The following is a 22,156-nucleotide window of genomic DNA, read 5'->3' as shown; positions in this document are numbered from 1 at the left end:
AAGGCTAGTGCTCTTCTATTTGAGCCCCAATGCCACTTCTGGCTTTTTCTGAGTAGTTAATTGGAGCTAAGAGTCTGGTGGACTTTCCTACCCGAGCTCTTCAAACTGTGGTCCTCAGATCTCAGCCTTCTGAGCAGCTAGGATGACAGACATGAGCCACCAGCGCCTGGCACCACAGATCATTTTTAAGAAAAATTTTAATCTAATACACTTCTCTCTGCAGTTGATAAACAGACTTACTATATGATATCCTCATTAAAAAACAAACATTTTAGTGTCCAATTTTACGAGTCAGTCAGTTTGGCTGGATGCCACAGTACTTCAGTTACTACATTTAGACATCTGAGCTATTCTGCCTGCTGAATCAAGCTATAAGCTCCAAGGATTCAGGCATTTTTTTTTTTCATTCTGAACAGTAAAAACTAAAATAAGGCTTTTCTACAATAAATATGAAGACACACATCTTGTCATTATTTAGTATGGGATATTATAAAATTCAAATAGAAATTCAGAGTTATACATTGAGGCAAAAAAATGCTGACTTTCATTCTCATGCTATCATGCTTATAACTGGATTAGGAATTCAGTATTTTTCAGAATGCTGAACTCTCTTAGTAGCAAAGTGCTTGCCTAGCATTCAAGAAGCTCTGGCTTTGTTCCCTATCATAGATGTGGGGGTGGGAAACACCATTAGTGCAACAATTTGCTACTGAAACATTTTTTTACCTTTCAAATTCACAATCTGAGAGAATTTTAGCTGCTGTATTTTATCAAAGGCTGCATCCACATCATCCAGTGTAAAGAGTGTAAAATCTTCTGTATTGTGTCGAGACTAGAAGAATAACGTAAGGGAAAGGTTAAAGATGATTGCTGATGGAGAGTTCAAATTTTTCTCAAGTGTTCAAATTACCTGATAAAGATCATACATGAACATCTGTCCCATTTTGTAAACAGGAATGGTTGCATAGATAGCACAGTTCAGACCCAACTTCCCCACAGCATATGGGAGGGCACCAAGATGGAGAGGATCGGGGTGAGACAGTAGTACTGCATCGATCTGGTGAACATGCCTAGGAAAACAACCAAAATGACTACTCACTCGATTCTGGTTTGCAAGGATAAAGGCAGAGCAATCAAAGTAATTCACCCATTCTGGATTGAACACTGATGAGATAGAAGAGCAAAACAAAGAACTAATGAGACTTCTAATTTGAAAGTAATAATACCCTGGGCTCTGCACAGATAACAATGCTATGGCATAAGGCACATCTAAATCTGTGTACCTAGCTACATTTAAAAAAGAAAAGCAAACATCACATAAATCAATCTTGAATGAATAGGGATTTTGTACAGTATTGATTTCATTCAAGAACTGAACTTAGAATTTCAGAAATTGTTAAGGAAGAGACACTTTAACTGGCCACATGTTATATATTGAGCCCTGGCTTTTTGGCATGACGGACAGCATATACACTATAGTAAAATATCACTTAATGAGGAAAGCATATGTTTTTATGGATAACGGAAATTAATAATATGATTTGTTTTGTTTCTTGGGCTTCAAGTTCTAATTTTTTAAATTAATTCCTCTTTCTCTCAATAATTAATAAACAGCAAATATAAATGAATTTTTTTGGCAAATTAGGATCCTTTTGTGTATACAGTTAATACTATATAAACCACATCATAACATGAAACCTTAATATACACAGGAAGTAAGATTACATACACAACAACTGCAGGCTTCCGCTGGAACACACGTGCTGGCTCATGTTTAAAAATTCTTTCTAAATTAGGGAGCAAAATCCTATGATCCATTACCCAAGAAACAGTTACAAAACATTTGCTGTATTTCAACAAATAAAGTTTGTGTGCCAATCAAAACTTCACAAGTTAAAATGTCAATATTTAGCTTTATGGCATATGTAGAACTCATTCATTATATACTAAATTTGTGCAAAGATAGTGACAGTTATGGACATCAAAGTAGTATTACAAAAGGGTGGAAGAGAGAAGCTGCTTTAATCTTTTTGAAAAGCTTACAGAACATGAAATGTAACTTACTTTCTTAGGGAATCTATAATGTCCATAGAAAAGTGCTCATCCCAGCCACAATCCAATAAAAATCTAAACTCATCAACCTGTAGAAGATAGCAAAGAGCCGACTCTTCTTGGACCCCAGAGAGGGTAGTTAATTTGATAATAGAGGTCATCTTTTTGGTCCAGTAACAGTAATCTAAAAGATTCTTTTAAAAGAAAAATAAAAGCAATTATAAAAGCATAGCCTAACATATGTAACAGATAAACATTATTTCAAATTTGCAGGTGCACAGAAATTCCATAGACATGGAAATATTTTAAAGACACATTTCCATCACAACCAAGTTCACAAATACAAGGACACTCTTTGTTTAGAGTCTTCAGTGCCTCTCCAATATGACTTAATGAAAAGTGAACTTTGGAATCAGATTGACCCAGATCTGAATCTTCCCCTTTGTGATTTGGAGCAAATAATTGACCTTTCCTCCTCTACGCATCCCAGCCTATAAAACATTAGTATTAATATACATGTAAACAGGATATTGGGGAATTTCAACTACTACTCATCTGTGATGGTATTAATTGCACTGCATTACAACTAGTGTACAGGTCGTTTTCTCCTATTAGACATATCGTCCTCAAATAACCTCCTTAAGACTCTAATTAAAAGTTATGAGCTGGGCACTAATGGTTCATACCTGTAATCCTCTCTACTCAGGATACTGAGGTCTGAGGATTGCAGTTTGAAGCCAGCCCTGGCAGAAAAATCTGAGAGACTCTTATTTCCAAATAACCAACAAAATGGCAGAAGTGGAGCTGTGGCTCAAGTGGTAGAGCACTAGCCTTAAGCAAAAAAGCTCAGGGACAGCACCCAGGCCCTGAGTTCAAGCCCGAGAACTGGCATACACAAAAGTTAGGGATCCTCATTTGTCTACCATAATCCTACACAAACACACACACACACACACAAAAATGCATGCACCTTTTAGGAAGTTTAATGTTTAAGAATGCTTGCACTGGGATGTAAGCAACTGAAGATAGAGGTGGTACTTTATGTCTATCATTTCTAAAACAGAACTTGACACATAGTAGATATGTCAGATGATGGTATACACTGGGATATCTACTATACTCATGTATTTCACAAAGATTAACATGAAAACATCTGGGATTTAGGATCCAGAACTGTGTGATAATAAATAGATGTTGTAATAGTTCATTACTAAAGCTCAACTCTTCAAGAACATTTCAAATTTTAGCATCTTACGGTAAAATTGGCCTTTCCTGTCTAGTCATACAAGTCACCAAATTACCTGATGATCTCTCACCATCTACCCAATGACATCCACAAAGGTAAAGGTACTACTTTCCATAACAAACTGACCAGAAGCTAATCCCACCAAATCTACTTGTTTATCTGAGTTACAGAAAACAATCAGACTCCTAGGCTATCCATACTCACAAATGTTTATACATCTCCCAGCTGTACCCCAATCTCTTGCCTTTTCTCACATCTTTTTAGTCTGCTCTCTGGATCTATGACTATATTAAGCTGTAACTTTAGTCTGTTCACCTGATTGTCTTCACAGAAACCCAACTATTGCTTAATGATTCTGTCTCCTAGGAAGCTTTGTCAAGGGTTTAATTTTAAATCTCGTAAACTTCCTAGAATTCAAAATACATATGTTCCTTGTTCCTCACTGTAGCTTCCAAACTAAGCCTTCTCTTTCGTCTTAAATATCCCAGGCCCAATAAAGCTCATGTCTCCCAGCTAGTTCCCTATTAGCCTTCCTTGTTTCCTCTTCAATGCTGGCATCTATTAGCCTGACCTGATTCACTGAGGACTTTTGCTCTTGAATAGGTGTTCTTTCAGTAACTTCAATACTGACCTCTTGTTATTTGACTTTATGGATTCAAATAACCTTTGTTTCACTTCAGATACCATCTCGACAAGTAAGACTCTAGGCCTTAACACTAAAAATGTTTTTTCACCACTTTCAAAATCTCATTTGCAAGCATCTTGTTTTTTTTTGGGTTTTTTTTGGCCAGTCCTGGGCTTGGACTCAGGGCCTGAGCACTGTCCCTGGCTTCTTTTTGCTCAAGGCTAGCACTCTGCCACTTGAGCCACAGCGCCACTTCTGGCCGTTTTCTATATATGTGGTGCTGGGGAATCGAACCCAGGGCTTCATGTATATGAGGCAAGCACTCTTGCCACTAGGCCATATTCCCAGCCCTTGCAAGCATCTTACCCTCCCTTGTCCATCTTACTGGCTTACATATTTCTTGGAGTATCTCAACATTCATGGCATTTACACTACCTATGATTCCTCCCATTTCTCTCTACTCAGGTCCCTACTTTGATCTATGATCCTTCATGATTTTGCAAGCACTCTCAAAATATCTCACTTCTTGAATCCTTTGTGTAGCCTGGCAAAACCCCAGCCTGTTAAATGCAATCATTCACTTGTCTATACTAGCAGCTGCATGCTGCCAGAGGCAGAAATTTGCTCTTTAAGTTCAAGGGCAAGATCTCCAACAGGCTATACTTCTGTCAATCTGACTTGTTTTTGCAGGCTGGCTGTCTGCTTCACATTTCTTCTCTGCTCAAGCAGTCCCTCCTGTCTACTCTCACTGCATATGAAAGTAACTAAACAGTAAATAAAAGTAAAAGCAATCGGACAGTAATGTCTCATTTCCAGATATCATATCTATTAATATTATCAGCATGCTCCCTGTTGCATCTCCCATCATATGAAATGATCAGCCCCATCTGTAATCAAGGCCAATTCCTGTGTGCTGTTGAACCCATCCTCATTTACCTTTTTTTTTTTTTTTTTTTGGCCAGTCCTGGGCCTTGGACTCAGGGCCTGAGCACTGTCCCTGGCTTCTTCCCGCTCAAGGCTAGCACTCTGCCACTTGAGCCACAGCGCCGCTTCTGGCCGTTTTCTATATATGTGGTGCTGGGGAATCGAACCTAGGGCCTCGTGTATCCGAGGCAGGCACTCTTGCCACTAGGCTATATCCCCAGCCCCTCATTTACCTTTTCAGGCTTGATTTCCTCAGTCATCCTCTTTCTTCCCTACATGTATACTCTAGAATTTTCCAACTTATAAAAATTCTCTTAGCCCTCAACCCCCATACCCACTGCATCATTTCTCCTTCCAAACTTTTCAGAGTATTTATCCACAAACATGTCTCCTAGTCACACCACTGAGCAGCCAGAGCAGGGAGAGTTACCAATGACTGTTATAAGTTCTAAATGAGGTGGTCTCATATCAACCTGCATTTCTCAAATTCCTTTCGATCTCCACTGTCACTAAGGTCTCGAGCTTGTGTATTCTTCCAATCCAATTTATTCTACACTGTTCTTGGACCACTTTGAAGTCCTTTTCCACTCTCTAACATGATTCTGTGTTCTTCCGAATACTTAGAGCTCTGTAATTGCTCTTTACTTGCTTTGTCCCCTTCTCTCCTGACCTCTACCTAGAAGCTGACCTTCATGAGGGCAGAAACTGTATCCCTAAGTTACATTCAATGCCTCTCCACAGTGCCTGCCACACAGTGGTAGTCAATTTGTTGAACAAATGGATGAGAAAAACTTGGACAGTTCTCCCTGCCAAAGTGTCTTGTTCCAGTTATACTCAGAGCCTAAGAAAAATTCTGCTCAAATCTATGTTAATTCCCATTTTCTTAATTTAGATTAGCTTGAAGACACACTGAGTCAACATGGAAACTCTTCTGCAAAAAGATGCAGATTTTAACAGGTGGCAGTTTATTCTTATTGTAAGTCTTCATTAGAATAAAGCTGGCTTCATGCTCACTTGGTTTGCTCATATAGCTGGAACTCTACCACCTGAGCCACACATCTGGCTCAGCTTTTTGCTGGTTATTTTGGAGATGAAATATCTCAGACTTTCTGCCGAAGATGGCTTTAACCTCAATGCTCTATATCTCATTCTCCTGAGTAGCTAGGATTATGGCATGGGCCACCAGTTCCCAGCTAAAAACTGTATCTTTATAAGGCATTCAGACATTTAATATTTACCAGTATCTGTTGTACAGATGATGAAACACCATGAACTGAGAGGAAGAGGTTTTTGTAAATCTGAAAAACAAGTAAATAAGTATTAAATGTGACATAATGATTTGCTTCTGCCTTATAACTATGTTTTAACTTGTATGCCATTCCCTAAGACACCATGAGCAGCAGCAAGTAGTATACATTATATGGTCCTGTTTCCTTTTTCTTTTGATAGCCTTGCTATGTAGCTCAGGCTAGTCTCCGAACTATAATTCCCTGCCTCAGTCTCCTAAGTCATGTACCATATAAGCATGTACCATATAAGGTCCATTAAAAAAAAAACAAAACCCACATGACAATTTTAGGAAGCTTGTTTGCATAAGAGATAGTACAAAAAAAGAGAAATATTATAATGACCCATGATTGCAATTTTATCAGGAGCTTAAATATGCATTTAGAAAATAAGATTTAACTGGGCATGGTACAGCCCATCTTAGCACAGGAGAATCAAGAGGATCACAAGTTCCAGGACAGCCTAGTCTACAACAGAAAACCCTGTCTCAAAAAAAAACCAAAAACAGGGCTGGGGATATGGCCTAGTGGCAAGAGAGCTTGCCTTGTATACATGAGGCACTGGGTTCGATTCCCCAGCACCACATATACAGAAAACGGCCAGAAGTGGCGCTGTGGCTCTAGTGGCACAGTGCTAGCCTTGAGCAAAAGGAAGCCAGGGACAGTGCTCAGGCCCTGAGTTCAAGGCCCAGGACTGGCCAAAAAAAAAACCAAAAAACAAGGAAGAGTATTACTTAAAAGTTTATGGAGAATCGTGGAACAGGTCAAATCTAAGATTATTCTTTAAAGATTTAGGGGCCCTGGGTAGAAAAACAGAAGGTATTCAAAACACAGGAATAACATGAGCTAGAGCACAAAACAGTCTCAGAGTACCAGTAACAACCTAGCCCAGCATGCTAACAGGGAAACAACAACAACAAAAATGGAAGGGAAAAAGTGTAACGAACATAAAGGGGCTGAATGATGAAAAATCTTGGAATTAGCAACAAAGACACATTTTAAGATTTCTTAAGAAATGTGGCTTAGTGGTAGAGTGATTGCCTAGCATGCAGGAAGCTCTGGGTTTGAGTCCTCAGTACCACATAAACAGAAAAAGCCAGAGTGGTACTGTGGCTCAAGCAGTAGAGTGCTAGCCTGAAGCAAAAGAAGCTCAGGGACAGTGCCCAGGCCTGGAGTTCAAGCCCCAGGACTGGCAAAAAAAAAAAAAAAAAAAAATGAAGAAAAGAAAAGAAAAAGAAAAAAAGAAAGGAAAAAAAAAGATTTCTTAACAAGCAGAAAGATAGCATGATAGAAAGACCTTGTATATTTTAGGAAAATTAGCAGCTATGAATGAGTACAAAAAGCAAGGAAAGAAGGGACGAACTCCTAAATACTCCAAATAACTTTTCTGGTTCTAATTGGGAACTAAACTTTTCAGCCTACAATGTATTTTATAATTCTACCACATCAATGTCTACTCTATTAATTCACTAATCACTCTGTAGTAACCAGAACCACTCACATGCTTTAGTCTTCCCTTTCCTTTTTTTTTTTGGACAGTCTGTTACTGAGTTCAGATTATTTTCCATCAGAATGATATGCATGAATACCACTTTCCTTCTTTCCTACTCTCTATACCTTATATCGTGTCTCATTACCTTAAATTGGGTTTCTTCATTAACTTCAGTCTAAACACAGCTGCCAGATTAAACTTCAATAACACTCCTACACATTCAGTAGGGGAGCAAGGGAGACAAAAAAACAACTGGATGCCTTTCCTGGCAATGGAGGGTGCCAGGAAGTTGCTCTGAGGCCCAGCTCAAATTCCATCTCCTCCTAAATTCCCCCATCACTAGTCTAGACTAGACTATACTATCTCTGCTACAGATAAGAGGTTTTTCATGGCCACAGTGTAAAGTAAAAAATAAGCAAAATTAATTTTAGCTTTTAATACTACAACCAAAACATTATAATTTTGACATGTAATCATTAAAAAACGGAGACAACTTTTTGGTCAGATTTTTTGTGTTATCTTCAAAATCTAGTATATATTTATAGCTCATCTTAATTCAAACTGACCACATTTTAAGAGCCCAGTACTGCGCGTGACTAGTGGCTGCTGTAATAACACAGGTCTAGACACTAAAATCAATGCTCTGGTCTGTGGAGCACTATGTTTTGCTGCTCCTAAAATGCAGGTTGGCACCGTTCTGTTTTTAATGTACATGTCTCAGACTGGAAGTAATGTCATCACCAACCATGAGGTCTCCCAGACTGAAAACTAGACACTTTCTTACCAGAAAATGGCTGGCCACCCACTGAAACCTACCCAGCATTTACTTAAGTCTCTCTGACATCCTTTACTGTCTTACTTCATGGAGATACTCAGCTTACCTGAACGGTGACAACTTCCTCTCATCTAGTTTTTCTGTTTTCTGAGTTTTGTCACCATACATGTGTCAGTGAGATCATCCAAAGCATCACATGTCCCAACACTCACTCTACACAGGGTAATCAACCGCTGGCTTCTTGTGGAAACCTAAACTCCTCAGTTGGAAATCAAGATCATACACAACTGATCACAACCTACCTGTTGCTTCTTTCCCAAGAACCCTTTCACTGTAAGCTCACTGCAACACTAATGTATGTTCAAAGTAGTGAACCCTCAGATCATAAATTCTTCCAGGGCAGGAGTGATTTTGAGTAACACTACTTCACCTCAAACATATAACAGTTAATTGCTCTCAATAATAAACAAGCATGTTGGGGAGAATATAAAAAAAAATCTAAGGCCAACCAGAGTCTAGGAAAGACTATTATCCTAGCTTCACAAGAGGCTAGGGTCTGAGGGTGATGGTTCAAAGTCAGCTGGGGTAGAGAAGCCCTGAAACTCTTTTCTCCAACTAACCAGCAGGCAGAATTAGCCAGAAGTGGAGCTGTGGATCAAGTGGCAGAACTCTAGTCTTGAGTGAAAGAAGTCAATCAGGTATTGGAGGCCCTGAGATCCGGTACTAGTCCCCCTTACACACACACACACACACACACACACACACACACACACACAGCCCTGGAGCTCAGTGAATGAGAGAAGTTTCCCTCGACAGTCCTTGGCAACAGGGTCTAGAACTGAAAGGAGAGGGGCATAAACGATTGCTTGGGTTCACCTGGTGTCAGGCAGTCAGACTGACCTCCTGTTTTATGAAGGGCATGGGGGAAAACAAAAAAACAAAAAAAAAGAGCAAGAAGGCATGGGTGAGACGTTGACAGACTGCAGTGATAAGGAAGGGCTCGAGGGTCGTGGGGGCTGGACCCAGAGGAGCGAGACAAGCCTCTCGAGGTGCGGTACCACATCTAAGAGGTCTGAAGTATTCGGTGTCCGGTGCTTAGTAGCCCTGGGAACCCCTAGAAGACGATGGGGAGGCTGGAAGGCAGCACCGCCACCAGACACGAGCGAAGGTGGAGGTCTCCTCCCGCGCCAAGAGGCTGCCAGGGCGCAGAGCCAGCAGCAAAGGGGGGGGAGGGGAGAGAAGGAGCGCGGGCAGGGCAGCGCGCCCTCGGGGCCGCCACGAACGACCCGAGAGACTCCGACCCTCAGAGATGTCCCTTCTCCTTCGGTCGCAGGGCACTTCTGCCCGGAGGGACCCGAACAGCCAGGCCCGAAGCAGCGGGGCGCGCGTCCGCCCGGCTCTCCTCGAAGGGCCCAACCCCCATCCGGAGGCGCGCTCTTCTCTCCCGCCCGCACTTGCCTCGTCGGGCCTCCCCCAGGAGGGCCGTCCAATGCCCTTCCCAACCCCTAGTCGGATCCAAGTGCAAGAGGAAGAAAAGCTGGTGCTCGCTCAGCAACAGCAGCAGCGGCGGCGGCGGCGGAGAACGGCCGGCCGACGAAGCTCACTGGACGCCGCCATTTTGAGGCTGGAGGAGAGCCGCAGAGGCGGGGGGAGTCTCGGATCATACCATCTCCGCAGTGGGGGGGGACCATGGGGACGAAGCCCTGAGAAGTCGAAGGTTGCCAACGCTTGCAAGTCCCACCATCTGGGACTCGGGTTGTATTAAGAAATGATTGATGTTTTAAAGTCCTGTGATGAGAAGAGACGAATATTAGGAGAGAGAAGAGGTATCGGTTGGCACGTCCTTCCCTCCACCCCCGGGAGGATGTGCCAAGTGGCACCTCCCGATGTCGCAGCTTCCGCCTGCGCCGGTCGCGGACTCCGCCGTGGCTGCCCTTGGTCGTCGGGTTGTGGTGGGCACTCGGGCCGGGTCGGGCTGCAGGTAGGTCGGGGCCGTTGGTCGAGTGGGGAGCGTTCAGGGAAAGCCCTCGGCGGTGGCTTGTGCAGGTGGACGGGTGGTCGGATCTCCCCAGCGAAGGTGGGGGGTGAGGGTGGGAATGGGGGGGGCGGGGAGGAAGGGAGGAAGGGACGTCTATTGGGTCCGTCCTCGGTGGACAGAACGACTGGGTTCGCGGATGCATCCTGGCAGCTTTGGAGGAAGGCCCCCTGAGCCTGGCATGAGTGAAGGCGCCTTTAGACGTGACCCGATGGCCCACCCCCTTGGTCGGACTGGGCAGGACAGGACAGGAGACAGTGGCCGGGATCTTAACCTCTTCAGCACGAATGTGAGGTCTTCGTCCCAGGCCCAGCCGGCTGCTTGCTGGCTCTCCTCAGTCCCTTCTGAACATCAATATACCCTCTTGATTCTTGAGCTGACCCTGCCACAAAAATAAGCACTTAGCTTTGCTTTTTGAAAACTGTAATCTGTGCTTATGCATCCGGTCCTATTTTTCCAAACACGTTGAGAAATACGCAGAAGTACTGCCGGCGCAATTAGACACATGTATCTTTTTAAGTGCCTATGTACATTTCCAACACGAATTCTTAATGACTTCTTAAAATAAGATTCATACCAGATTGTTTTCTTTTTAGAAACCGACGACAAGAAAATTGAGTTAGAGGGAAAATATTAGACAAAATAAGATTTAGGGGAAAAAACACAACAACAACAACAACACTCGGGCTGGGGATATGGCCTAGTGGCAAGAGTGCTTGCCTCCTATACATGAGGCCCTGGGTTCAATTCCCCAGCACCACATATACAGAAAATGGCCAGAAGTGGCGCTGTGGCTCAAGTGGCAGAGTGCTAGCCTTGAGCAAAAAGAAGCCAGGGACAGTGCTCAGGCCCTGAGTTCACAGCCTAGGACTAGCCAAAAAATTTAAAAAAAAAAAAAAAAAAGGCCCATGACTGGCAAAAAGAAAAATACAAAAAAAAAACCACAAAACCCTCTAAAAGTGAGAAGTAAGGTTAATATGTTTACCCCCATACTTATTAGGCAGTAAAGTACAAGAGATTGAGCCAAGTAGCCAGGCTACTTGAGGAATACAGTATGCTAACCTCAATTCTGCCACTTAACTACATCTGTGACTTTATGTGAGTCACTTTACCCTTGGGTTTGGGCAAGGGAAATGCCCCCTGCACTGGGAATATTATGTTATTAAATGTATGTATAGTGGTATTGTGAATATTTCATGAGTTGCCTTTGGAAAAACCATACCTGAGAGTGGATAAGGGTTAGCCCTTCAAGTTGGTCAGTCCTTGTAATCACAGCTGCTTGGGAGAATGAGGCTGGATGGCAGGTTCAAACACAGCCTGGACAACAAAGCAAGAACCTGTCACAAAATGATTCAGCACTTAGTATATCTATGCAAGGAATAAAGGATCCTTTTAATACTAAAACATAAGTGCTAGACTCAGAGGTACATCCCTGTAATCCTAGCACTCAAGAGGCCAAAGCAAGATGATCCAGAATTCAAGGCCAGCCTTTCTACATAGGGAACGTTTTTCCATCAATAGACAAAAGAGCTGTGTGTTGGTGGCTCACTCTCGTAATGCTAGCTACTCAGGTGGCTGAGATCTGGGGATTGTGGATAAAAGTCCCACTAGGCAAGAAAGTCTGTGAGACTTAGCTCCAATTAAGCACCAAAGAAGCCAGAAGTAGAGTTGTGGCTCAAGTGTTAAAGTACTAGCCTGAACAACAAAGCTCAGGGACAGAACCCAGGCCCTGAATTCAAGCCCCAGAACCAGCATCAAAAAGAAGTAGGAGGGTGGGGAGGGGAAGGAATGGACCAAAAAAAGAACCACGACTAGTGGGGCTGGGTATGTACTTGAGTGGTAAGAGTCCTCAACATCCTCTCCTCCCCCATCCCCCCTTACACAAAAAAGAAAGGATACACAATTCCTTAAATCTTAAGGTTAAACCCAATTTACTTTTCAGAAATACAGTTGCTTCCAATTCTGAAGTCAAAGCAAAGCTTTCTTAGGGGTCCTTGTATAAAGAAGATCATTGATATTAAGAACAGCAATCTTATGGGACCCTACCAGGCAGTTACTCCATAAAGCAGTTGGTCTTTTTTTCCTAGTCATCTTACAGGAAATCATACAGAACAATTGATGTTCAGTGCACTACTCTCAGAGGCCACTGACTATATAGACTGTACAATTGCAATATGACACTCCTCTAGGACTAACATTTGTCATTCACCTCTTAGGAATGTTCCTTTTTTTTTTTTTTTGGCCAGTCCTGGGGCTTGGACTCAGGGCCTGAGCACTGTCCCTGGCTTCTTTTTGCTTGCTAGCACTCTGCCTCTTGAGCCACAGTGCCACTTCTGGCCATTTGTATATATGTGGTGCTGAGGAATTGAACCCAAGGGCTTCATGTATATGAGGCAAGCACTCTTGCCACTAGGCCATATTCCCAGCCCTAGGAATGTTCCTTCTTGGTGGTTGAGTCCAACCAAAGGAACAGAATGGTCTTATTAGTATCACTGTCCTTGCTTGTGGAATGTGTAAGAACCTATGTGCAGCAAGAACCCCAGGGACTTCTCTAGTCTCTTCTGCTCAGACTAGAGCCAGACCAAATCAATCCATAGCTTCTGTCCCTCTTAGAGGATGCTAACCAGATGGCAACTAACCCACAGGTGGCCATGGAGCTTATTTAAAACTACTTGATCTGGGAATCAGCAAGTACTTTTTGGATAAGTATAAAATGATGTCTTAATAGTTGTACTGTGACATCACTTCAGAAATCTGGCAACTCTAATAGGAACATAGAGAAGAATGGAAGTTCAGCAATTTAGCTGAACTTAAACTCAGGTCACATGAACACACAAAGACACTGTCTACCAATTCAGAATTTGATGCTTTAAAGTTACTTTAATTAAGACTTAAGTTTACATAGCAAGAAAGCCATTAGCCTGCTTGATACTTGGACAGTAGAGCAAAAAGTACTTTAAGATCTAAATATTGGGGCTGGAAATGTGGCTTACTAGTAGAGAGCTTGCCAAGCATGCATGAAGCCCTGGGTTTGATTCCTCAGTACCACATACACAGAAAAAGCCAGAAGTGGTGCTGTGGCTCAAGTGGTAAAGTGGTAGCCTTGAGCAAAACTCAAGCCCCAGAAAAATTTAGCCTGATGCCAGTGGCTCACACCTATAATCCAAGCTACTGAGGATCATGGTTTTAAGCCAGCCCAGGCAAGAAAGTCCCTGTGAGACTCTTATCTCCAATTAACCACTCAAAAACCACAAGTGGCACTGTGGCTCAAGTGGTAGAGTGCTAGCCTTGAGTACAAAAGAAGCTCAGGGACTGTGCCCAGGCTCTGAGTTCAAGCCCCACAACCAATAACAACAACAACAAAAAAGATTTGATAGAGGATAGTACAGTGTTTTTTTTTTTGTTTGTTTGTTTGCTTTTTTTTTTGTTTTCTTTCCCCCATCATGGGGCTTGAGCTCTGGGCCTGGGTACTATACCTGAACTCTTTTGCTCAAACCTAGCACTCTACCACTTTGAGCCACAGCTTCACTTACAGTGTAATTTTTGTGTGAATCATTGGCACCTATCTAATCTATCAAGTAGATTTTAAGACTTAACACTGCACCCTGTTGCCAGGCAAATTCTGCTTTTATTCTCTTACATCTTCAACTACCTTTCTGTTTTATGTGCAATCCAGAAGATACCTTTTTCTTTCAAACACATTAGTGTGTTAATTGTACATAGTAATGACATTCTCATGGGTACAAAGTACATTGATTGTACCCATTTATTCTCTTCCAAGACCCCCTTAACCCTCTCTCCCCAGTCTTTGTGTCACTATTGTACTATTAGGATGAGTATTCATTTTTAATTTTGAAGGCAGTTATATTTTTTAATTTATGTTCTGTTTTATTTTTCCTCTAGCAGTCATGGTGAATTTCCTTCAGCTTGTACGTGACCATTGGGTTCATATATTGGTCCCTTCAGGATTTTTACTTGGATGTTATCTAGACAAAAGGAATGACGAAAAGCTAAGTGCCTTCCGGAACAAGAGTATGTTATATGGAAGGTTAGTTCAGGCATTTTTCCAGCAATTGGCCAGCTTTGAGTAGTATTCTTGATGTCATATGTGCAGAAATAATGGGGGGGGGTATTTTTCTAGCCTTGGGACTTAAATCCAAGGAAATGGCAGTAATAGCAAATGGTGATTTCTTCTACTGTTGGAGGAAATGGCTGTGTTCCCAGCATACACAGTGATTGAGTGATAGCAACTGGCGGGGACCTGGTGACATTGTACATTGGAGCATGGCTAGCAAAACCAAACATCTGAATTGGAAGAAACCCTAGGGGCAAGAGGATGATGCAGTATGGATAGTTCTGATATGTAGGTGTTCCTGAGTCAAATGTTCTTAGCCTCCTGAGAAGCACCCAGCTGGATTTAAGATTTAGTTTAGAATGAAAGATTAAAGTGGAGAGAGAGAGAGAGAGAGAGAGAGAGAGAGAGAGAGAGAGAGAGAGAGAGAGAGAGAGAAACACATTTCCTGCTCCCCATTCAGGAAATGGGAGGGAGTTAAAGACTGAAAATGGCCGCTATTACCTTTCTTTCAGAGCTGAGGGAATATGGATGCTGATGAGGTCTAGCAACCCCCAACCCTTAGGCAGTGGTTCTGTGCAGACAGATGGGTGGTATTTAGAATTCTCTGTGCCCACCCAAAACACAAGAGACCAGAGGTGAACTTTGAGGCTTCCTTTTCCCAGATAAACTTCTGATCTATCTTGCCCAGTTACAGAGTTACCAAGTATTAGCCATTACAAAAGAGAGGGCAGTTTTAGATAGCCCACTTTAGATCTCCTACTATAAGTTGGCATTTAAATAGAGGGATGCTTAACTGCTTTGCTAGTGGGTAACTGATTACAACTGGTCTTTTTAATACTTATTAAAAATAATAGCTTGGGGCTGGGAATGTGGCTTAGTGGTAGAGTGCTTGCCCTGAGTTTGACTCCTCAGCACCACATAAACAAAAAGCCAGAAGTGGCTCAAGTGGTAGAGTGTTATCCTTGAGCAAAAGGAAGCCAGGGACTGTGCTTAGGCCCTGAGTTCAAGCTCCATGACTGCCTCCTCCCCCCCCCCCAAAAAAAAAAGATAGCTTATGGCTCCTACCTATGATCCTGACTATTCAGGAAGCTGAGATGTGAGGATCACAATTCAAAGCCAACCAGGATAGAAAAGTCCATGAAACTCTCCAGTTTAATCCTCTAAAAGCCAGAAGGAGAGCTGTGACTCAAGTGGTAGAGTGCATAGCCTTGAACAAAAAAAGCTAAGGAACAGTGCCCAGACCCTGGGTTCATGAGCTCACTAGTATTGGCACAAGAAGGAGGCGGGGGGGGGGGGGGAGGGAAGGAGAAGAGGGATACTCTTTTGACTCTTCCTAAAGTCTTGAGTTTCTCCTTTGCTCCTTTTCATTCTACACAGGGAATTGAGGCCTAATGAAGAAGTCACTTGGAAGTAAAGACTGGCTTATCACAGAATGTTCACATTTCTAAAAATGGGAGAAATAAAAGCATTTATTTAATTTGAAGAATGTGAAGTGTGGTTCTTTGCGTACTTTTTATTAAGGTAATCTTTTATATATTTTTTATATTTTATTGTTCCAGGTACCAAACAAACTTAAATTATTGAGTACTTAATTGAACACATAGACGTTAAATTTATAATTAACATTTAATTTTCTGTTTATCAGTTTGGATCCTATACTAATAAATCATATCTATTTTATTTCTTCAGATATTGTTCAGAAAAAAAAGTTTCAATGTCTGCTGTGGTTTGGATATGGCTTCAGTGTGTCCCCCAGGGTTTGTTTTTTTTTAATGTATGGGAACAGTGCAAATGTAACAATGAAGCCCTCTGTATACTAATAAGAAAGAAAAAACATTACATTTAGCTGGTTGCCAGTGGCTCACACCTGGAATCCTATCTACTCAGGAGACTAAAATCCTGGAGGATGAAAGTTCAAAGCCAGACCAGGCAGAAAAGTCCATGAGGCTACATTTCCAAATTAACCCAGGTCGTGTGCGTTTAAACTTGTGTGTGGGTTACTTTATCAAATTGTGTAGCTTTCCCTACATGTGTCCTCAATAGACTGAACCACATAAGGGCAGAGACATGCCTCTTTTTTTTTTTTTTTAATTCAATGTAGGTCCAATGCCAGTGGCTCATACCTATAATCCTTGCTACTTGGGACACTGAGATGAGGATCACAGTTCCAAATAGCAAGCAAAAAGTCAAGATGTGGATCAAAGGGTAGAACATTAGCCTTGAATGACAAAACCAAGCAAAAGCTCCAGACCCAGAGTTCAAGCTGTACTAGTGCCAGCATAAATACACAAAAAGTATATACTAGCATGGTGTCATCCAGGTAAGAGTGCTAGATGATTTATTTTTGCCAGTCCTGGGGTTTGAACTCAAGGCCTGAGCACTCTGTTCAAGGCTAGCATTCTGTCACTTGAGCCACAGAGCCACTTCTGGCTTTTTCTGTTTATGTGGTACTGAGAAATTGAACCCAGGGCTTCATGCATGCTAGGCAAGCACTCTACCACTAAGCCACATTCCCAGCCACAGATTGCTGGAGTTTTATCCTTACAATGCAACTTGCTTTTCTTTCTGCCATTATTGGGGTTTCAACTTGAGTCTCATACTTACTTTTCTGGCACGTTACCACCTAAGCCATTATTTGGAGATGGGAGTTTTTGTTTTGTTTTTTACTTTTCTGCCCAGGCTGGATTCAAGCTGCAGACCTCCATATGTCAGTCCCCCGAGTAGTGATGATTATAGACTTGAGCCACCAGTGCCCAACTCATAATTCAATTTTCTTTTTTTCCTTTTTAGTGCTAGTCTTGGGGCTTTAACTCAGGGTCTTGGATCCTGTCCTTGAGCTTCTTTTGCTCAAGCCTAGTACTCTTATCACTTGAGCCAGAGCTCCACTTTTGGCTTTTTGTGGGGTAGTTTGTTGGAGATAAGTCTCAGACTTTGCTGCCTGTGCTGGCTTCAAATCTCAGCCTCCTGAATAGCTATTGCAGGTGTGAGCCACTGTGCCGGGCTCACAGTGCAACTTTCTATCCGTCAGAGCTTGAAACTGTAACCAGTTTCCTAGTGTGTATCATAAGAAAATTATTACACCAATGATTGGTGCTCTAAATTGGTTAGTATGTAGCATTTACAAGACTGCCTAGTTTATACTAAAGCCTTAGGTAAAAGACATTTTTACACTGTAGAAAAGTCCTTTCTAAATATTTTTACCCAAGTTTGAGGTATTGGGAGGATGCCGTGATAGCTTTTCCTTTAATGGTGTTTTCCGTGGAGGAGGACAAAGATACTAAATACACTGTAACTGGGCCCCCGTGGCCCACACCTGTAATCCTAGCTTCTCAGGAGGCTTAGATCCAAAGATCACAGTTCAAAGCTAGTGGGGGTGCAAAGTCGGCAAGACTTACCTGCTTTGAACCACCAAAAAGCTGAAAGTGGAGCTATGGCTCGTGGGTTAGAGGGCCGGTCTTGAGCAATAAAGCTCAGGGATAGCGCCCTGGCCCTGACTTCAAGCCTCAGGACCGACAGACACACACACACACCCCTAGACACCAAAGAATGTATAGCCCTGGGTGGAAGGCGAACACACACACACACACACACCCCTAGACACCAAAGAATGTATAGCCCTGGGTGGAAGGCGAAGAACACACACACACACACACCCCTAGACACCAAAGAATGTATAGCCCTGGGTGGAAGGCGAAGAACACACACACACACACACACACACACACACACACACACACCTAGACACCAAAGAATGTATAGCCCTGGGTGGAAGGCGAAGAACACACACACACACACACACACACACACCCCTAGACACCAAAGAATGTATAGCCCTGGGTGGAAGGCGAAGAACCATCCCCCAGACGGCAGGTGGCACTGCAGCACCACGCAGGTAGCCCCGGAGCAGGCAATTGGAGCGCGCACTACGGTCACGTGCCTCCGCATTTACCTCTCCCCGCCCTCCTTTCAGGCATTCACGCGCTCTTCGCCCCACGTGACTCACGCCCTCGGGGATGATTGGCCTGTGGGAAGCACGTGGGCAGGACCCAGAGGCTGGGCTGGCCGGCTGGGGGCGGAGCCGGGGGTGGGGGTGGGGCTGCTCCTGCACTGGGTGCCGTTGGCTCCAGACAAATAAATATGGAGTCCATCTTCCACGAGAAAGTAAGTGTCCGCGTTCGGTGGGGGCCCTTCCGCGGCGCAGGGACGGGCGTGGGATGCCGATCGCTGCCCACGGAGTGCCGCCCGGGGCCCGAGGCTCCCCGATCTGGTCCTTGCCCAGGCGAGGGGCGCCACCCTCCTCGGGCTGGGGGACCTTCCCCCCGAAGCTCCCACTTGCACCCTTCGCCTTGCCTGGGTCCCAGAGGGCCAGCCCGGGGGCGGGTCGGAGGCAGCACCCCCGGGTGGGGTGGGGGGCTCCCCGAGTCTCCCCGCTTTCCTCCGATCTTAGTTGGAGTCACCGTCTCGGTAGCCTTCCCCCGTCCTCAGCCCCCGCCCCCGGCCTGTCGGTCCCCCTCGGCGGAATCAACTTTTCCTTCTGGGCCCCTCAGTTCTATAATGGAAGCTCCCACCCACTCAGATCCTGGGGATCTGGTTCCCCATCTTCCACCCTGGTTTCTTTTCCTCCCGAGGGCGGAGTCCTTGCCTCGCCCCTCCTAGGGCCTGGCATCTAGGAAGTGAAGTAGGAAACTTTCCCAGGGCGCCCCCAAAGTGGGGAAGTCGTCATAAGAGATTTTATTGCGGGGAGGTGTGTGTGTGTGTGTGTGTGTGTGTGTGTGTGTGTGTGTGTGTGTGTGTGTGTGTGTAGATGTGTATTTGTTTTCTGGGATTGCTATCATTTCGCGATGGAGAATGGCCAGCTTTGCTTTTTCTGTAGTTAGGGTTGGACTGGAGTGATAGTTGTAGTTGTCGTTAGCCTCACCTGTTCTGAACTTCCCTGACCACACCAGAGACAGCCTTGATGGCATCTTGAGAAACTGGTCTTGAATCAAGTACAATTATCCTGCCATTTGGGTGTGCGTGAAATCTTCCTCAGGATGACTTTTGCATACGGTATCCGATTTCATAATAGTTTCATAAAGTTTAGAAAGGGTTGCTTCGAGGCTGTTATTTAGTAAAAGCAAAGGATTTTTGTTTACTTGTGAAAGAGCATTTATCCAAGGTATTGCAAAAGACAGAAAGAGGATGGTATATGGGTGCAATGTAAATCCAAATAAATGGCTAAGTAAGTGCTGTGATTTTTCTTCCTTTAGTGTTGGGGAGGTGAGATAGAGTTGCACTGTGTAGCCCAGGCTGGCAGCAAACTCATGGGTCTCTGGCCTCAACTGGGATTACAAGCATGTACCACCATGCCTGGAGAAGTGGAGTGCTTTTAAGAAAGTGCTTCAGAATGTTTGGGTTTATTTATTAACAAAGTCAGTATGTAGTCCAGGGTGGCCTGGAATTGGCAATCATCTTGACTCCTAAGTGTTGGGATTACAGGCTTGTGCCACACCTGAGGTGTGTTTGTAAGTGTATATCTCATTTCTTTCTGAGTGTGTGCCACTATTAGGATGTGAACTACAGGCACTTGTGCTGGGCCTTTTATGCTCATTACTGGCACTCTACCAATGGAGCCACGCTTCCACTTTTGACTTTTTGCCGGTTATTTGGGGATATGAGTCTGATGGATTTGTCTACCAGGGCCAGCTTTGATCCTTAGGTTTCAGCCTCCCGGGTAGCTAGGATTATAAGCATAATCCTGTAGTCCCCAGCTCCATGTGTATATATGTTTTTATAGTTCTCAAAGGCTTTGCTGTAGACCCACATTCCATTGTGGAAAACTGAACACTTTTTACACAACTTTATGAGATTTATACATTGTATATTCAACAGTATTGATTGTAGTTCTTTTGGACATCAGAAGGTAAACTACAGAACCAGAGTATAAACATCAAGGTGCTAGCTTAATGAAAGTCTACTTACCCAAAGAAAGTCACTCTCCCATGGTGCTGGTCATTCATGACTGAAATCCTGCAGTCCTCAGGAGGCTATATGAGTATCACAGTTCAAAGCCAGCCTGGACAAGAAAAGTCTGTGAAGCTCTTTATCTCCAACTAAGGACCAAAAAAAGAAATTTGGAAATGTAGCTGTGGTTCAACTGGTAGAGCACTTTTAGAAGAAGAAAAAAAAAAAGCTGTGATAGTGCCCAGGCCCTGAGTTCAGGCCCAGAACCAACACACAAAAAAGTCACTCTCAATTTTCATCATATGTGTAGGCTTAAAAAAAAAAAAACCAAAACAAAACACTTAAGGAACCGAGTATGGTGGTTCAAGTGGTTTAGGTAGGAGAATTATAGTCTCGGGAAGATCCTGTCCACAAGGACAAAAAGATCAGAAACAAAGGATGGGGGCGGGGGTGTGGTTCAAGTGGTAGAGTTCCTGCTTAGCAAGCTCTGGGTCCTGAAAAGAATTTGAGCATCTAAGCCGTATGTAGTATTTTCTGCTTAACATACACAACTTTCCTATAAATACTAGAAGGCTTTGCAGTCCACATACATCTGTCTCATATTCTCATTTGGGTGAGTGGGGTTTTTTCCCCTCCAATTGTCTAGACATATAAAAAACATTTTTAGCCATTGAGGAAAGTTGAATTTGGCACAGACTTGACCAATTCCTGATTTGAACCCTAATACTAAATGCATAGCAACTGTTACTTTTGTGGGAACTTGCATTCTTGGTCTGGTGCCTGCTTTCTGTGGTTTCTGTGACCACTTCCATGACTAGCTACTCTTGGTGCACTGTGTCTTTGGACCTGGAGCTTTTAATGTAATGTGAACTGTGAAGGGCTACTATGAAAAGATAAAAAAGATGCTGGACATTGACTTTGTGACATACGCTATGCATGTTGGTAACTGGTAGCTTCTAGATATCTTTAGTGTGCTTGGGGTTTAGGAAAAGCCAAATTCCAAGTAATTGACTTGAGGAGGTAGTAATAGGATAGACTTTGCAACCTCTGCCTCCCTTTGAATCCCAGGCTCTGTGAATGTGATCCTAGACAGACAAGTTACCTCTGTACTGGGACTCCGCCTCTGCAGTGTACGGAGACAATAGGTCTGCTAGAAATCTGGTGTGCATACAAGATGCCTGGCAGTCAGGGCTACAGAAATGCCAGCTGATGCCTTCTTACTCAGACTTTTCTGCTTGCTAATACCATATTTAAGAGTGAGAGAAGGATGGGGGTTTAGTTCAGTAGTAGAGCACATGAACATGAGCTTGGGTTCAATCCCTGGCATCAAAACCAAACAGGAAAAAATCTGAGGTGTGGGAAAGCACTAAGTATGAGGTGGAGACCAAGGCATCCTCTCCAACCTTATGGGATGACTTGAGGACCAATGACCTCTCTAGCTCCACTCCACTTATTACTTACAAACTAGGCAGGTTGTCTCCTCTTCGCTCGTTTCTGAGAGCAGAAAAATGGATAATCCCAGGTAGGGAATTGTAGTTTTGCATTCATGTAGAATTTGCTCTATTTTGTCACAAAATCATTTATGAATTGGACTAAACTATTTGTTCTTGCCATTTATTAAATTATATTAAAAGCACAGAACTTTCTATTTCCTCTAGTAATACAGTCTTACTTGTATTGAACAGGGTTGAATTTCTAAGGGC

The 22,156-nt window shown here is 43.3% G+C and overlaps 3 protein-coding genes across 13 annotated transcripts in view; 2 read left to right on the top strand and 1 right to left on the bottom strand.

Annotated features, from left to right (window-relative positions):
• The window catches only part of Cpsf2 (cleavage and polyadenylation specific factor 2), a 29,539-nt gene extending 19,502 nt beyond the window's left edge, over positions 1–10,037 (bottom strand). Inside the window, exons 1-5 of one of the 2 annotated variants that reach the window (XM_048362166.1) lie at positions 9,859–10,037; positions 6,086–6,145; positions 2,065–2,246; positions 911–1,070; positions 727–832 (exon numbers count right to left, since the gene is read on the bottom strand). In XM_048362166.1, coding sequence (XP_048218123.1) covers positions 727–832; positions 911–1,070; positions 2,065–2,213 — 415 coding nt within the window. In that variant the 5' untranslated portion in view covers positions 2,214–2,246; positions 6,086–6,145; positions 9,859–10,037. Of the gene's footprint in view, positions 1–726; positions 833–910; positions 1,071–2,064; positions 2,247–6,085; positions 6,146–8,506; positions 8,664–9,858 lie in introns of those variants that run through there. The other variant, XM_048362167.1, reaches the window with a different exon arrangement.
• A 236-nt stretch (positions 10,038–10,273) lies between these two features.
• Positions 10,274–16,002, top strand: Ndufb1 (NADH:ubiquinone oxidoreductase subunit B1). 2 transcript variants are annotated; one of them, XM_048362175.1, is made up of 3 exons: positions 10,274–10,381; positions 14,342–14,483; positions 15,888–16,002. In XM_048362175.1, the coding sequence occupies exons 2-3, from the start codon at positions 14,344–14,346 to the stop codon at positions 15,922–15,924; spliced, it is 177 nt and encodes a 58-aa protein (XP_048218132.1). In that variant the 5' UTR covers positions 10,274–10,381; positions 14,342–14,343; the 3' UTR covers positions 15,925–16,002. The 2 variants fall into 2 exon arrangements, with proteins under 2 accessions (XP_048218132.1, XP_048218131.1); XM_048362174.1 differs by having other exon boundaries at positions 10,298–10,381; positions 14,339–14,483.
• Positions 16,003–18,580: 2,578 nt separating this feature from the next.
• Positions 18,581–22,156, top strand: part of Atxn3 (ataxin 3) — a 27,630-nt gene continuing 24,054 nt past the window's right edge. For 6 of the 9 annotated variants that reach the window (XR_007213176.1, XR_007213177.1, XR_007213178.1 and 3 more), the window contains exon 1: positions 18,609–18,671. Coding sequence is in view for 4 of the 9 variants with exons in the window: in XM_048362170.1 (XP_048218127.1) it covers positions 18,648–18,671 (24 nt within the window). In the remaining 5 variants the exon portion in view is untranslated. Of the gene's footprint in view, positions 18,672–19,426; positions 19,560–22,156 lie in introns of those variants that run through there. The other 3 variants (XM_048362168.1, XM_048362171.1, XM_048362172.1) reach the window with 3 other exon arrangements.

Source organism: Perognathus longimembris, chromosome 14 (genome assembly GCF_023159225.1).
Source record: "Perognathus longimembris pacificus isolate PPM17 chromosome 14, ASM2315922v1, whole genome shotgun sequence".
NCBI lineage: Eukaryota > Metazoa > Chordata > Mammalia > Rodentia > Heteromyidae > Perognathus > Perognathus longimembris.
The sequence above is the reverse complement of the archived record's forward strand: the minus strand, read 5'-3'. Positions and strand labels throughout refer to the sequence as shown.